Raw genomic sequence first — 18,439 nt, 5'->3', positions numbered from 1 at the left:
CAGCAGCAGTGGCCACATGCAGCAGAGAATCTGTGTGCTTCAGGGAGAGAACATGCAGTGACTGTGGGACTTTGCATTGGAACTCAGTGCTGCCTATGTCACAGCAGAAAGCAACACCAGGCAGAACTCAGCCAGTGTCCACGAAGGGAGTATTCAGACTGACCTAGCCAGATGGGAAATGCCCATCCCAGCTGTCAGAACCTGAGTTCTGGTTAGCCTCACCACCGCAAGCTAAGGCACTCTGGCGTCCTAAATAAATTTGAAAGGCAGTCTAGGTCACAAGGGTTGAAATTCTGGACAAGTCCTGGTGCTGTGCTGGGCTCTGAGCCAGTGAATGTGGTATGCATGCGGCCCAGTGGGACACCAACCAGAGCAGCCAAGGGAGTACTCATACCACCCTTCCCCCAACCCCAGGAAGCACGGCTCCTAGTTCCAGGAGAGGCTCCTTTCCACTTGAGAGCGGAGAGAGGAGAACAAAAAGGTCTTTGTCTTATAACTTGGATACCAACTCAGTCACAGTAAAACTGGGTACCAGGCAGAGTCCTGAGGCCACCATGACAGGCCCTAGGCCCCAGCTGACATTTCTAAACACACCCTGGGCCAGAAGGGAACCCACTGCCTTGAAAGGAAGAGGCCAGTCCTGGCAGGATTCATTATCTGCTGGCTAAAGAGCCCTTGGGCCTTGAATAAACATCAGTGGTACCCAGGCAGTTCTCACTGCAAGACTTGGGTGAGACCCAGAGCCATGCTGGCTTCAGGGGGTGGCCACAGGGAGGTACTACTTTTGCTCAAGGAAAGGAGAGAGAACAGTAAAGGGGACTTTGTCTTGCAGCTTGGTCACCAGCTTGACAACAGTTCCAAGAAGGCTCCTCGGGTCCACGATTTCAGGTCTTGGCTTCTGGACAGCATTTCTGGACCTGTCCTGGGCCACAGAGGAGCTTGCTACCCTGAAGGGAGAGACCCAGGCCTGACAGCATTCACCACAAGCTGACTGAAGAGACCTTGTGCTTTGAGGGAACGTCAGCAGGAGCCAGGCAGTGGTCAACGCAGGCCTGGGATGGTGACGGATATGGGAAAAGACTTCTACATGAAGAAAAGAGACAGAAGAGTGGGAAGAACTTTGTCTTGCAGTTTGGATGCCAGCTTAGCTGCAGTAGAATAGAACACCAAGTAGATTCCTAACATTCCCGACTCTAGGCCCCGACTCCTGTATAGCATTCTGGAACCTGCCCTGGGCTGGGGGAAGTTCATTGCCCTGAAGGGTAGGACACAAGTCTGGCTATAAAGCCCTTGGGCCTTGAGTGAACACATCAGCAGTAGCTAGGCAGTGGTTGCCACGGGCCTTGGGCAGAACCCAGTGCTATGCTGGCTTTGCATCTGACCTAGTATAGTACCAGTGGTGGCGGCCACAGGGTTGCTGGTATCATCTCTCGTCCGGCTCCAGGCAGCTCAGCACAAAGAGACAGACCGTGTGTTTGGGAGAAAGTAAGTGAAGAGAACAAGAGCCTCTGCCTGATAATCCAAGAAATTCTCTTGTACCTCACTGAAGGCCACAAAGGTGGTATCTCTACAAGTCTGCAAGGGTCACAGTGTTACCAGGCTTGGATCCCCCTAGTGCAGATATGGCTGCAGTGACCAAAGATTTAGACCACAACATGCAATTCCCTTTGAATATTTGGAAACCCTTCCCAAGAAAGATGGGTACAAATAAGCCCAGGCTCTGAAGACTACAATAAATACCTAGCTCTTCAATGCCCAAACACCAACGAACATCTGCAAGCATCAGGACCATCCAGGAAAACATGACCTCACCAAATGAACTAAGGCACCAGGGACCAATCCTGGAGAAACAGAGATATGTGATCTTTCAGACAGAGAATTCAAAATAGATGTTTTGAGGAAGCTCAGTGAAACTGAAGATAACACAGAGAAGGAATTCAGAATCCCATGAGATGCATTTAACCAAGAGATTGAAATAATTTTTTAAAATCAAGCAGAAATTATGGAACTGAAAAATTCAACTGACATACTGAAGAATGCATTATACATTATAGTCTCCTGGCAGCAGAACTGATCAAGTAGAAGAAAGAATTAGTGAACCTGAAGACAGGCTATTTGCAAATACACAGAGAAGACAAAAGAAAAAAAAAGAATAAAATGAAGTATGCCTAAAATATCTAAGCATACTTCAGTTTCCTCAAAAGGACAAATTTAAGAGTTATTGGCCTTAAAGAGGAGGTAGAGAAAGAGATAAGGTAAAAAGTTTATTCAGGCCGGGCTCAGTGACTCAAGCCTGTAATCCCAGCACTTTGGGAGGCCGAGACGGGTGGATCACGAGGTCAGGAGATCAAGACCATCCTGGCTAACCTGGTGAAACCCCATCTCTACTAAAAAAATACAAAAAACTAGCCAGGTGAGATGGCGGGCGCCTGTAGTCCCAGCTACTCGGGAGGCTGAGGCAGGAGAATGGCGTAAACCCAGGAGGCACAGCTTGCAGTGAGCTGAGATCCGGCCACTGCACTCCAGCCTGGGCCACAGAGCAAGACTCCGTCTTAAAAAAAAAAAAAAAGGTTTATTCAAAGGGATAATACCAGAGAACTTTCCAAACCTAGAGAAAGATATCAACATTCAAGTACAAGAAGGCTATAGAACACCACGCAGATTTAACTCCGAGACTACTTCCAGCCATTTAATAATCAAACTACTAAAGGTCAAGGATTAAAAAAAGGATCCTAAAAGCAGCAAGACAAAAGAAACAAATAACATGCAAAGGAACTCCAATATATCTGGTAGCAGACTTCTCAGTATAAACCTTACAGGTCAGGAGAAAGTGGCATGCCACATTTAAAGCACTGAAGGAAAAAAAGCTTTGATCCTAGAATGGTAAGCACATCCATTGAAAATGTCGTTCAAACATGAAGGAGAAATAAAGACTTCCCCAGACAAATAAAAGCTGAGGGAATTCATCAACATCAGACCTGTCCTACAGGAGATGCTAAAGTGAGTTCTTCATTCTGAAAGAAAAGGACATTAATGAGCAATAAGCAATCATCAGAAAATACAAAATTCAATGGTAATAATAACTACACAGAATAATATAATACTGTAATTGTGGTGAGTAAACTACTCATATGTTGAGTAGAAATACAAAAAGATGAACCTATCAAAAATAATATTACAACTTTTCAAGACATAGAATAATAAGATATAAATAGAAACAACAAAACGTCAAAAAGTGAGGGGGAAGAAGTTAAAGGTATAGAGCCTTTATTAGTTTCATTTTTGCTTGTTTGTTAATTTGTTCGTTTTTGCAATCCATGTTAAGTTGTCATCAGTTTAAAATAATGGGTTACAAGATGTTATCTGCAAGCCTCACAGTAATCTCAAAAAACCTACGATATACAAAAAATCAAAACAGAAATTTAAAAATATCACCTGAGAAAATCACCTTCACAAAAGGGAAGATAGGAAAGAAAGAGGGAAAGAAGAGAGGACTACAAAACAATTAGGAAACAACAAAATGGCAGGAGTAAGTCCTTACCTATCAATAACAATGAATGTAACTTGACCAAACTCTCCCATCAAAGGAAACAATCGATTAACAGGGTAAAGAAACAACCTGTCAAATGGGAGAAAATATTTACAAACTATTTATCCGACAAGGGATTAGTATCCAAAATATACAAGGAACTCAAAAAACTCAATAGTAAAAAAAAAAATCAAAACAATCTCATTTAAAAGTATGCAAAGGACATAGACTTTTCTCAAAAGAAGATATACAAATGGCCAACAGGCATATGAAAAAAATGTTCTACATCACCAATCATCAGGGAAATGCAAATCAAACTACAATGAGATACCATCTTACCCCAGTTAAAATGGCTATTATTAAAAAGAGGGAAAAAAAGTAACAGATGCTAGTGAGGATGTGGAGAAAAGAGAACTCTTCCACACTGTTGGGAACATAAATTAGTGTAGTCACTATGTAAAACAGTACAGAAATTCCTCAAAAAGCTAAAAATAAAATAACATAAGGTCCAGCAATCCCACTACTGGGTATTTATCCAAAGTAAAGGAAATCAGTATACTGAAGGGATACCTACACCCAGCCCATGTTTACTGTAGCACTATTCACAATAGCAAAGACATGAATCAACCTCAGCATCCATCAATGGATGAATGAATATAGAAAATGATATATATACACAATGAAATACTACGTGGCCATAAAAAATGAAATCATGTCCTTTGCAGCAACATGGATGGAACTGGAAGTCATTATGTCAAGTGAAATAAGCCAGGCATAGAAAGACAAATCTTCATGTTCTCACTCATGTGTGGGAGGTAAAAAAGTTGATCTCATGGAAGTAGAAAGTAAAATAATAGATACAAAAACTGAGAAGGGTGTGGGGCAGGGATGGGGGGATGAAGACAGGTTGGTTAATGAGTGCAAGCATATAGTTCAAGAAAAGAATTAAGTTGTAATGTTCGATAGCAGAGTCGGTGACGATCAGAAACAATATATTGTATGAGAGGACTTAAAATATTCCTAACATAGAGAAATGATAAATTATCAAGGTGATGGATATCCTAAATACCCCGACTTGATTGTTACACATTCTATACATGTAACAAAATATCACACATACCCCATAGATATGTGCAAATATTATGTATCAATTTTTAAAAGTTAACTATATAAAGAAGTGAAAGGTTCAAGTTGAAGTCAAAGGGCACTTTAGATTTGTCTCATGTGTTCTAATGTTATAAAAAACAATTATTCTTATATTACATTTAAAGCGATCATATGAAATTTTGGTCACAGTGAAGTTAGCTATATTTGGATATTCTGACTGTAACAGAAACCATTTGGACAAAGTAAGTTGCCCCAGCAAGAATCAATCAAATGAAACAAACTCAGACTAAATAAACCAGTCTATTCAACCTGATACAGTAATACAAAGCCTATATCTGAACAAGATTTATTCATTAGCCAAAGGATAAACCTTCATATACATGAAACAAGTGTGCTTAAAATTGTCCATTTTTTGCCTCAAATATAGATAATCAAAATATTAAATTGCCAGAGTAACATCCAATGGCACTAGCCCCTAATAATATCCAAGTAAAGGCCAAATTTTTATTGAGGACATGGTCAATATTATGTGCAAATACAAAGAAAGATGAGGTGTTTTAGGTCCTAATCATTAATGTACTATAAATCACAGATTTGTAAAATGTTGGAGTTGATGTTAACACCCTCATTTAACAGATGAGGAGAACAAGGAAAGTTTAAAGTGGAGCTCTAATCAACCTGAAGGCACTTATCGTAAGCTGCATGTTATCTGCACTCAGTGACTCTATGTAGAAAAAAATACATGCTTCTAACATATCTAGCATTACAGCTGCAATTTCAGATTCAGATTCAGGTGGCTGCCATTATCCTCCAGTCTCAGAATTTGGTTTTTCATCCCAACCAAAGAAGAAATAAATAAACTCAATAAGTAGCACAAACAAAACCACACATGGCCCAGGCCTTCAGCATTACTAGAAGTCAGAATATAACAAACTTTAAATTGTTTATAAATAGTAAAATGAGCGAAGATATAGAGGGCAGATGGAACAATAAAATCGGGGTTGAAATCCTTAAAGTAGATTTTAGAACAAAAAATATTTAATGAGAAAAAGGAGGAACTTTATAATGACAAAGTCACAATTCATAATGAAAATATAATACTTAATATCAATGCATCCGATAAGATCAACCTCCTACATAAAGCAGAAACTACAGGAGATACAAAGAGAAATTGACAGTGACATACTATTGATAATAGTCTTCAAAGCACCACTCTCAGAAAAAGACGGATCAATTGAACAAGAAAACAAAACATAGAAAACCCAATAACATAATCAATATGGCAATTTTTACATCTAAATGTCAAATGTCTCATCCTGATACAGACGAAAAATATATCTTCTTATGTGAAGATATATTCTTTATATCTTCTTCTCAATAGCACATGATACATTCATAAAAATTGATAATATATATGACAACATATTATCAGCAAATTTTAAGCAAAGATAACTTCTTTGCTTGGAATTTGATGATGATATATTAAGATATAAGATATAAAGAATATATCTTCTCAATAGCACAATACATTCATAAAAACTGATACTGTATTACATCACAAGGAAAACAACAGCAAATTTCACAAAATAGAAATATTACAAACTCTCTGATCACAGTGTACTAAGACTAGAAATTACAAACAAAATGAAAAAACAAATAGGGAGGGAACCCATGCAGGAGGATGGAAACAAGACTGATTTGGGATATCAGACCCTCAATAAGGTGGAGGAAGGCATCTGTCCAAATAGACAATACGGAGACTGTTACATAAACTGGAATTGATCTCATAAGTTACATGGATAATGGGGCCCAAAATTATCTATCTTGGAGAAGAAAGTTGTAAATATGGAAAGAAAACAAGAATAAAGCCTGTGTTATTTGCTTGAAAGTTAAGGTATAAGTATAACCTCATGGCGTGTATGTGTGTTTGTGTGATTATATACACACAAATATAAACATGTACATTCAAATATGGAAACCACTACAAAGGTGAATTTCTGTTTAAATATTATGTAGGTACTAAATATACTCTCTAATTGTTCATTGAGATAGTTTGGTAATAACCCAATAGCAATGTTTATACCACATGTACAGATCTTGGTTTTCAAGAGAATTTCTTTTTTTTTTTTTTTCTGAGACAGAGTTTCACTCTTGTTGCCCAGGCTGGAGTGCAGTGGCGCGATCTCGGCTCACTGCAACCTTTACCTACTGGGTTCAAGCGATTCTCCTGCCTCAGCCTCCCTAGTAGCTGGGATTACAGGCGCCCGCCACCATGTCCAGCTAATTTTTGTATTTTTAGTAGAGATGGGGTTTCACCATGTGACCAGGCTAGTCTTGAACTCCTGAGCTGGTGATTCGCCCACCTTGGCCTCCCAAAGTGCTGGGATTACAGGCGTGAGCCACTGCGCCCAGCCAGATCTTAGGTTTTAAACACCATTCACTACTAAAGCAAAACGGCACTCTTGGGAGAAATGGCAGATTTCATTCAGGGGCAGGGAAAAGCAAGATAGGCCTTAAGCATCTTGTTGTGCCAAAAAGCAAGGGCACCCATAAGGAAAGATAGGGATATCTCAAAAGGGCACACACACCAGCATGAATGGTATCCCACTGGCCAAACCATGGACAATTTGAATATCAAAATAAATAATGATAGCAGCAAATTATAACTCGAGTCAAATAGGAAACCAAGTCTATACTGATATGAATAAATTAAAATCTTGAGAAGGAACAAGATATTTAGATAGTCTCAAAGTACCTCAATGTAAAATACTAATTACAAAGAGAAAAAGGAAATGTAGGAAAGTCACACAGCTAAATAATATTAAACTGTAAAGAGCACCCCAAAAGGTAAAAATGTATGAGGAACATTTGTCAGGGGGACTAATCCACTCTAGGGAGGCAGAGAAGTCTTGAATTAACTAACACGGGCAAAGGGTTGAGAATGTTACAGGCTAGACTTCAAAATTCTACTTTATTGCCTGGTTCCAAACATGTTGAATTTATTTAAGAAGGCAGTTGAAAATCCTCAAATATCTGAGAAAAACAAAGATGGAGAGAAAGTGAAAGAGAAGCTTGGTACTAAAATGCAAGACTGCCATCTAGTGGTAATTTCAGCAAATCCCTTCCAAGTAATGGGGGGTAAGACGGGGGTGATGGATTGAAACAGATAGCACTACTATTTATTGACATACATTCTCAAATTCAGTATTTCAAAGGCGGTATTCTCTTTACAATTAAAAATACAGTACAAAACATAAATATTTTTAAACTGCTTAACTTTAGGATCATTCACTTACGAGAAACACTAAGTATTCAATAGAATCACTTTTTAAAAGCTCAAAGAAAAGGGCAACTTGAAAGAGAAGCAACTGCCAGCCTGTTCCTTTCTGGAGACACTGCCAAAGAACAAGACCTCTATTGGGCACATTTTCTAGAATCCAGCACTCAAATAGTCCCCCAATCAGCACGCCCCAATAAAAAAAAATTTTTTTACAGACAATAAGCTACTCTCCTAATTGATACTACTTCCTCATTTCAATCACGTATGACAATTAAACAAATACTTCCAGATGAAGACGTTTCCACTGCACATACTTTCTTTGGTCACAGCCCCCACCCTTACAATGAATTATTGCTAGTTATAATTGCTTACAATGTTAAATTATAGTTTACCAAAATATTTTGGTCCCTTTCTTTTAATTCTGTTAATGTTAAGACAAACCAAGATTTGCTTTATGTTGTACTGACCTAACAAATCTAAAGATAAGTTTAATAAAATATTACATCTACCTAAACAGCTCCATAGCTTCTACTATCTTCCTAAATACTTATGAACACATGGAAATAAAAAGAAAACTCACAATAGACAACTTCTCAGAATCTGGAAGGAATCTCTATTAAACTTAAGGCAGATGGAGCAAGACTGAAAAATCCAATGCAGAATATGCCTCGTGATCTGTATCTTGAGGTTTAGGGGCTTTTTAAATTTTTTTTTTTTTTTTTTTGCATTTTACATTTTGGATTCCACAGCTAAAATAAGTGTCACACTAAATAAAAAATAAACAATAAAGAAGCACAAAAACAGAAAGCATAAACACCCAAACACCTCAACCATAAGAATTTTAAATAGGTCAAACTTGTCTATTAAAAGACAAATGGTCAAACAACAAAATTCAACATCTTATTTATGGAAAAAAAGGCAAATATACATCAAGCAAATTCAAACCAATATAAAAACAGAATTCAAGGCAAAAAATGCTGAATGAGATAAATGTGATAATTTTATACTATTAAAGGGATATGCAAAAGGAACATGGAAAACTTACAAAATTCTATGTGCCAAGTAACCCCACATTAAAATAGAAAAAAATATTTTTTAAATGAAGGCTTGACAGAAACACAACATAACTGAGACTGTTAAGTATTTTTAAGTCTTAGGCAGATAGAAAAGACAAAAAATAAACATATAGAAAGTTGAATAGATATATAATAAAAAATATGAAATAATATATTTTTCGGGGACAGAGTCTCACTATGACACCCAGGCTGGAGTGCAACGGCACAATCTCAGCTCACTGGAACCTCCACCTCCCGGGTTCAAGCAATTCCCCTGCCTCAGCCTCCTGAGTAGCTGGGATTACAAGGTACGCGCCACCAAGCCCGGCTAATATTTTGTATTTTTAGTAGAGATGGGGTTTCACCATGTTGGTCAGGCTGATCTCGAACTCCTGACTTTGTGATCCACCCACCTCAGCCTCCCAAAGTGCTGGGATTACAGGCATAAGCCACCGTGCCCAGCCAAATATGAAATAATAAGAAATCTCTCTATACATATTGGTCTCTACCCCCCAGTTCCTGGCACAGAGCTCCTAAAACCCTTGTCAGTTCCTAAGCAATGCAGGTGCCAGGAACATCTTTTGTTCTAATATTTGGTCTTTGACCCCACTCCCTGACAGAGAGCATCTAAATCTCTTAGAACTTCCTGGGTGATAGAAACAACTTCTATTCTAATGAGGCAGCTCTTGGTGTACTCCTTGATGGGGACTGGTCATCAAAAAGAACAAGCCATGATAAGAAGCTTGGAACTTTCAGCCAAACTCCATCCTCAAGGGAAAGGAAAGGAGCTAGAAACAGTTAATCATATCAACATGATGAAGCCTCCATAAAAATCTCCAAAGCACGGGATTCAGAGAGCTTCTGAGTGGTGAATGCATCCACAGGCCAGAAGGGTGGTGCACTCCAACTCCATGGCGAAGAAAGCTCCTGTACCCAGGACTCTTCTGGACCTACCCGTTCATCAGGCGGTTCATCTGAATCCTTAAATCATATCCTTTATAATAAACGGGGAATCGTAATTCAGTGTTTCCCTGAGTCCTGTGAGCTGCCATAGCAAATTATCAAAGTGAGGAGGGTTATGGGAACCCCTATTTGTAACTAAGTCAGAGAGAAGTATGGTAACCTGGGGACCCACTACTTTTGATGGGCATCTGAAGTGAGGGGCAGTTGTGGGAGACTGAGTCCTTAATCCTTGAGGTCTGCACTAACTCCAGGTAGTTTGTATCATAACTGAATTGTAGGAAGGACACCAGTTGGTGTGTGGAGAGTAGGAGAACTGGAATGTGTGGAGAAAATCCCCACACATTGGGCACAAAAGTGTTGGAAGTGGTGTGAGTAGTAAAAAGAAAAACATTTTTTTTCTCCTCACTAAATAATACATGTTACATTATGTTGCCTACAAAGAATGAATATTATTTTCTAAGTGCCCATGAACACAAAAACTGACCAGATATTAAGCCACAAAAAATTACTGCAAATCAAAAATTCCATGCCAGTGAACAAAATGGATTAAAATTTGAAAGAATGAAAAAAGTCTTCACAAAAATAATACAACCAATTAAAATATAAACTCATGCCTAAATAATTCTAATCTAAACCAACATTGCATACAAGTAATACAAAAAATAACAAGGAGATCTTATTATTAAAATTTGGGAGGGGAATACAGAAGTTGTAATCAAGAGAAAATTTGAAACTTACTTTGATCAACTGACAAAAATAAATTTAGGTAAACCTACCAGAAGTTAGAAAAAGAAAAAAATCAACCTGCAGAGAGGTAAAGGGATAAATTAATAAGTATAAAAAATTCCAGGCCGGGCATGGTGACTCACGCCTGTAATCCTAGCACTTTGGGAGGCTGAGGCGGGTGGATTGCCTGAGTTCAGGAGTTTGAGAAGAGCCTGGGCAACATGGTGAAACCCCATCTCTACTAAAACACAAAAAATTAGCTGGGCATGGCAATGTGCGCCTGTAGTCCCAGCTACTCGGGAGGCCGAGGCAGGATAATTCCTTGCACCCGGGAGGCAGAGCTTGCAGCAAGATCACACCACTGCACTCCAGCCTGGGCGACAGATCGAGACTCCATCTCCAAAAAAAAAAAAAAAAAAAAAAATCCAATAGAAATAATGAATACACCAGCTTTTTAAAATTGTAAAACAACAAATTTAAATTTTAAGTATCAAAAACTTGGAAAAAACTAAGCCAGAAAATAAGCAAATATACATATTGCAGATAGCACACAAATTTCTGCTACTGAATTTTTAAAATCTAAATGTCACTTACATAAAAATATATAATACAAATTATCAAGACTCCCTCAACAAAAAATAAAAAACTAGTCTAGACTAAGTTATAGAAAACTCTGAAAAAGTTCAAAAGCACCCCCTTTCACCCAATTAAAGGGTACAAAATTAGAGTTTTAGAGGCATATTTTTTGCAAATTTCATTAAAACATATGTTATTTCAACTGCTCCAGAACATAGGGTGGAGAAATAAAGGCCTTTACATTTAAGTGTTCAAAGTCAGATCAGCCTCCTTCCAAAACTAGACAAAGATAGTTTCCAAAAAGGAAACTGACTTGTCTAGCTTATAATGTAAAACCTTAAAACACAATTTTAACAAACAAAAAATAGCTGCATCATAAAAGATCAATTCACACAGCCAAGCTGACTTATTTCTAAAATCCAAGGATGGCTTAATAAGAGGAATATTATTAACACAATACAACACATTCAAAGGTTATAGACTAATATGGTCACATTACATTTATTGATAAATGCAAAAAATTTTTTAAATCTGATTTTTAAAAAAATAGAAATTCTTCATTTCTATTTTGAGCAACAGAAAAATATGTATCTCAAAACAAGAATACGCTTAATGTAAATACTAGCAACATGCCCATTAAAGTTAAAATAAAATACAAGGATGCCCACTGTATCCCTTTTATTTTAAATATTGTCAAAATTCTATTCAAAAACAGTGAAAGATACACAATATAGCTATGAATCACAGAATTCTAGGTATTTATCAAGAAAATCCAAAGTACCAACTCAGAAACTATAAGAACTAATAAAAAGTTCAGCAAGAAGGTTGATTTTCAAGTAAATATATAAAAATCAATAGCTTTCTTAATAGAAGTAATGTTTGAAAATAGGAGTACTCTTTCACAAAACTCTTCATGACAGAAACAAAGGTAAACAGAAATATAAAACTTACAAAAAGAAAACTAAAAAACATAGGTGAAGGCATAAAAAAACTTGAATCAACAAAACAAAACATCATGTGCCTTAGTAGTAAGACTGGATATAAAAAATTCTGTCTCTCCCAAACTATTCTACAAATTTAATCCAATGGAAATTTTTGGTATTTGATAAAATTATTGTGAATCATATTCTTCAGAATCAACTATTCAGAAAAAATAGGTAGAAAAGTCTGTAAATTGTTTTTGAAAAGAACTACAGGATGTTAGACTATATTTTAAAGTCAAAATAAATTAGAAACACAGTGGTACTAGAGCCACAAGAAACCCCCAAACATAACTAGTATGTAGGACCACAGATTATGAGAACTGTGGTGTTTCAAACCAATGGGGACACATGTGTAAGAGGTCAAAATAATTGAATTCACATTCAAAAAGTGAGGAATTATAAGCAAGTTATGGTGACATTTTATCAATCAGGTTCTAATCTGTTTTTACTAACCTGACCATTGTAACAGCCAAAACAAAGTAACAATGTTTAATGGCTTCTGAATGATATTTTGTACCTTTCATTAGTGGACCAGGTATGCAGTCGTAAATGTGAAATGTCTAACAATTCAATAAATTCATTGACGACACTTTAAAACTCTTTGGAGAAAGAATGAATTTAGTTGTAGCTACTTAACCACTAAGAATAGGATTAAGTTAAATCCCAATTCACAGAAAATACCAAAATAAATCTGGATGGATGCTGTTAAATATAAACACTGAAAACATACTATCAAATGCACTTCAAAAAGGCTGAACTAATTTAATACTTCACCAGCACTGTAGCACCCATTTTCCCTAGTCTTCAGCAACATATGTTCATTCTCTTTGAGAAATGCAACTTCTAGGAATTCATGACAATAATCAGACACATATATGAAAACAAATAATTAAGGGTATCTACTGCAAGACAGCTTATAATTTTGAAATGTGGAGAAAGATTTAAATCTTCAATCTGTTATCATTCAAGTCATTTATTGTACCTTACTCAATAGAACATTACACAGACATTACTAACGATGCTGCCAAATAATATTTAATGGGCATGAGGAAATTTTTTTCACAAATTATTGTATAGTTTAAAAAAATGTAGTGTTACACACGAGCTTTCATACTATAATCCCAAATCTGTAAAAGAGTAAAATGTAATTTTAAAATTATATATGTGAATGTGAATAAGTTTAAGAACAGATAACGAAATGTTAAACAATGGTTCTTTTGGATGCTCCTTTTCCAAAGATTTTCCGTTAAACTGGTTTTAATTTGCTTACTTTCCCATATTAATATCTACTGTTTTATCATCAGAAAAACATGCATGTGTACCTGGCATACAGATACTTCTCTGAATTATAAACACAAATATCTATGTATAATAATGTTTATCTTAGCAATATTTAAAATAGAAAGTAATCAGAAACAACTGTCTTACAAAGAAAGGTTTGGATAAATTACAATACTTCTATTGGATGTCTCCTAAAACAATGTTTCACAGGAATATTTAATAACCAGAAAAAAAATGCTGATAACATAAATTTTGATTAAAATACAGAATATGAAATTACATGGGTTATGAGACTTCTTTTTTAAAAATAAATGCATAACTATATGTAAGCAGAAATCATACATTGCATTATAAAAAAGGCTGGTAAGAAGCAACAAATGTTAAAGTGATTATCTCTGGATGATGTATTGTCAATGGTTTTATTTTTTTCTTAACACCATTCTGTTTTCCAAATTCACTACATAGTGAGTTTGGAAAGTGTGATATACATACAAGAATATCCAAAGGAGAAGGGGGAAGAAGGAGAGGAAATTTAAAAATAAAGCAGCCATCTGTCCCACTGCTTTGAATTAGTTTTAATTACAGAATTTTATTCATTTTAAAATTTCAAATGACACTAGAGGAATTATTTTATCTATCACATAAAGGTATAGGTTTTTTTAAGAAACAGAGAAGCATTGCTCCAAAACGTGTATTTTTAATTTAAAATATTATTTTTTTAATAAAGTTTAAAGTGCTAAGAGTTCTATTTTTAAGTGAATATAGTTAGTAAAAATGCAATCTAGTTGTAGCACTTCTGAAAATTATATTGACTATTATGTCAGGAATAAATATGCCTTTATATTTAACTCATAAGGAGCACCCAACATACCAACAAAATTAATTTAATTAATTGTTCTTTTCTTCTCTAAAAATATTATATAGCATCATTACAAGTTAAATAGAGAAATCACTAGGTTTCTTTACTTATTTTGATAATACTTTGAATGGGTTTCAATTAAGGTAATTTTTAAAGTTAATTGAAAGTTTAAGGTTAACAAATATTCCTGAGAAATATCACATTCCATAGTTAGTAGTTTAAAATCACAAAAGAATGTGAAATAGACTGCATCAAGAATATTCCTATCATTATTCACATAAATCCATATACTCGCTGAACTTTTAGTCAAAATATACATATTTAAAAGAATAAACATTTAAACATTAATTACTTAAACCATTTAAAAATCTTAGAAAAGTGTTTATAACTAAACCAGGTATTATGCTACCAAGTCTTCCTACAATTATTTCATTAAATAAATGAACCTGATTAAAGCTTTTTTCATACATGTGAAGTAATTCTAGAGTATACAATATCCTATTTTCCACATAAATAATGACAATTGGGAACAACCTCTTCAACTGTTGAAAGCTTTAATTTTCAGAAATGTCCCCTTAAAGAGCATGATCATATTCGTGCTTTTAACAACTTAGAGGATTTATATGAAATGGATGATAAAATATTTCATGTCTCAGTCATTAAAAGCTTTTCAATCTTTCCAACAAATGGTTGAGACCTTGGAGATTTTGTAACTTGTCATACATATGTTTCTTCTCAAGCCCCAGTGTAAGTTTTCTTGTATGCCAGAAAAAAAAAAAAATCTTTTCTTTTACACAAAAAGATTGTCATTACAACATTAATACTTGAAACTTGATGTTTCAATTTTAAAATGCTGATATTAAGTTCATACAAGTACGTTATTTTCCACAGGCATAATGTTTGACTACCAGGTGTCTTACAAATAATCCTTAGTTTTGTATATATTAAAGTACTAAACACAAAAACCTTGAATGAGGCTATATTTTAAAGATATTTGTGGGTACAACTCAGAGTTTTTTTAAAACGGTCTCATGAGACAAACAGTAGGGAAAACCAATGAAATGAAACACTAGTTCTTCGAAACAGTCAATAAAACTGATAAACCTCTAGAGTTAGACTGACAAAGAAAAAAAGAGAAGAAATTATCATTAGCAGGAATTAATTAGGGGCTATCACTACAGACCCTGCAGAAATCAAAAGGATAGTAAGAGAACACTACAAACAACCCTGCACATTGTTCCATTCCTAAAAAGCACCAATTCCTAAAAAGCACAAACTACCACAACTCACTCAAGATAAAAGTGATAATTTGAATACCCCTAAAACTATTCAAGAAATTACATTTCTAGCTGGGCGTGCTGGGTCACACCTGTAATCCCAGCACTTTGGGAGGCCAAGGCAGGCAGATCACTTGAGGTCAGGAGTTCGAGACCAGCCTGGCCAACATGGTGAAACCCCATCTCTACTAAAAATACAAAAATTAGCTGCGTGGTAGCACGCACTTATAGTACCAGCCACTTGGGGGTCTGAGGCAGGAGAATCACGTGAACCTGAGAGGTGGAGGTTGCAGTTGGCCACAGACACACCACTGCACTCCAGTTTGGGTGACAGAACAAGACTCCATCTCCAAAAAAAAAAAAAAGTTACATTTCTAGTTTAAAAGACTATCAAGAAAGGAACTCTCCAGATTCAGATGGTTTCATTGCAGAATTCCACCAAAGTTTAAGAATTAACACCAATGCTACACAAGTGCTTCCAGCAAATAAGAGGAGGGAACACTTCCCAACTCATTTCATGAGGTAATACCATGATACCAAAAGCAGATACAGTACCAAACCAAACAAACAAACAAAAAAAAAAAAAGAAAGAAAGACAACTATAGACCAATATCCCTCATTAGTAGAAATGAAAAAAATATTAACAAAATATTAGCAATTTATACACAATGACCAAGTAGGGTTTATTCCATTTTTTTTTTTTTTTTTTTGGAATAAATAAATCCCACTTGGGATTTGTTTATCCCAAGTTGGGTTTATTCCAAATAAAAAAGGCTCATTCAACATTCAAAAATCAATCAACATAATATACCATATTAACAGGCTAAAGAAGAAAAATTACATAATCAGATGTCACCATCGGAGTATACATAATAAACCTTTAGTTCCATTCAATTTGGATGAAATCAATCATTACACTTTAAAGGACTTGCCTATACAAGAGTAACTCTTTTTCACCAACAAAAGCTTGACCTATTTCAAATGTTGCATAATATCTGAATTTTGGGAACTAGAGAAAACAAGACACTGAAACATTTTTTAAAAGTTGATAATTTTGTTAAAAAAACTTCCCTTTTCCACAGTTAAGATGCCTGCATGCCATCTCAATTGGGAAGGATAATTGTCTTACCATAATTAAACTGACTGTTGGACTTTTCACAGTTAATGATGTTAAACCTGTAAGCAACACCTGGCCGCATTCCACTGACTTCAAAGTAAAACCACTGATGATAATGATTGCTGTTTATATCTGAGTTCAGAATAAGATCATATTCATTTCTGAAAATAGAAGACAAAGAAATCTGATGAAAATTAGGAAAATATCTGTGCACATACAAAATGAGAAAATCTTAAGTGACTTACTTTCTAATTTGAATTACTTTGCGCAGATTCCCAGATTCAAATTTGGAGTTAAATTTCAAAATATCTCCCTCTTCTGGAATGGTGTAACTAAATAAAATTTTTAAAGTAAATATATTAAAATACATTGCATTTAAATAGATGAGCAAAAATTAAATAAAATTATAATTAAAAATACATCACTACTGCCATATCACCTTCCTCATTATTTTTAAGCTGAAGCACAAAACAAGCACAATCAATACATTAAATGTGGATAACATTTATGGACAAACTTATCATTAGAGACTTGTTCTTATGTGTATACTGATATAGTAAGAACTTTTGCCTCACTGAATGCATGCCATTTCTAAAATACTTATTTTTATACAAAAAAGAACATTTTTAAAACCGCTGTGACCTGTACTGAGCAGCCATAATTCTCATAAACCATACGGTTCTCAGGTAAAAATATTATTTTCAAATCGAAGAGCTAAATTACCTATTACGTTATTTCATTAGCATGAAGAAGCACACGTATTAATCCTCATTTTACATACTGATTATTAAACAAGCATTTACCATGTATCTACTAGGTGCCAGATCCTGTTTGAGACACGTGTCCGCTTGGTTCCCTCACTGAACGCAAACTCTTGCTCTTCTGGAGCCTACACTCTAATAAGAGAAGACTAGGACTCTAAGATGCTCAATAATTCTGTCCAATAGCACAGGTATGCCACACTCAGGGTTCCTGAGTTTCTGCTTCTACCACTCTGCCTGTCTTATCTGACAAAGAATTCTCAATGTCGAAATAATTAAATAAATAAGGTATATGTTTCTTCTCTTCTATAACAGTATTATTTCAAATGTAGTCATTAGCTTTGCTACAGCTTATACTTTTATCTTACAAAACTTTAAAAAAAAAAAAAAAAGTGTTTTAGCCAGGCACGGTGGTTCATGCTTGTAATCCTGGCACTTTGGGAGGCCAAGGCGGTCAGATCACCTGAGGTCAGGAGTTCGAGACCATCCTGGCCAACATGGCAAAACTCCGTCTCTACTAAAAATACAAAAATATTAGCCAGGTGTGGTGGCACTTGTCTGTAGTCCCAGCTACTCGGGAGGCTGAAGCAGGAGGATCACTTAAGCCTAAGAGGCAGAGATTGCAGTGAGCTGAGTCTGCACCACAGCACTCCAGCCTGGGCGACAGAGTGAATGAGACTCCATCTCAAAAAGAAAAAGTGCTTTTTTCCTCCAAATACGATTGGCAAGATGTGAAATTTTCCAAAAATATTAGTATGTTGAGGGAGAGAAGAAAGCCACTGAGGGCTAATTGAATTTCTCATACGAGAAGGCAGCTGACTAAATAAGAGTCAAACTCAGTATTTGTAATTTTCATTTATTTTCTTATATTTAAATCCTAAAATGTGATGATATCAGTGACAATCTTAAATAGTAAATGACTAAC

General features: G+C 35.7%; 1 protein-coding gene across 1 annotated transcript in view; it reads right to left on the bottom strand.

The window, feature by feature from the left end:
• The window catches only part of LOC105498760 (ATP/GTP binding carboxypeptidase 1), a 203,351-nt gene that overhangs the window by 65,740 nt on the left and 119,172 nt on the right, over positions 1 to 18,439 (bottom strand). The window contains 2 exon segments of the mRNA XM_011771082.3: positions 16,766 to 16,914; positions 16,999 to 17,085. Of these exon segments, the coding sequence (XP_011769384.1) occupies positions 16,766 to 16,914; positions 16,999 to 17,085 (236 nt within the window).

This window comes from Macaca nemestrina, chromosome 14, assembly GCF_043159975.1.
Source record: "Macaca nemestrina isolate mMacNem1 chromosome 14, mMacNem.hap1, whole genome shotgun sequence".
In the NCBI taxonomy this organism is placed as follows: Eukaryota; Metazoa; Chordata; class Mammalia; order Primates; family Cercopithecidae; genus Macaca; species Macaca nemestrina.
The sequence above is the reverse complement of the archived record's forward strand: the minus strand, read 5'-3'. Positions and strand labels throughout refer to the sequence as shown.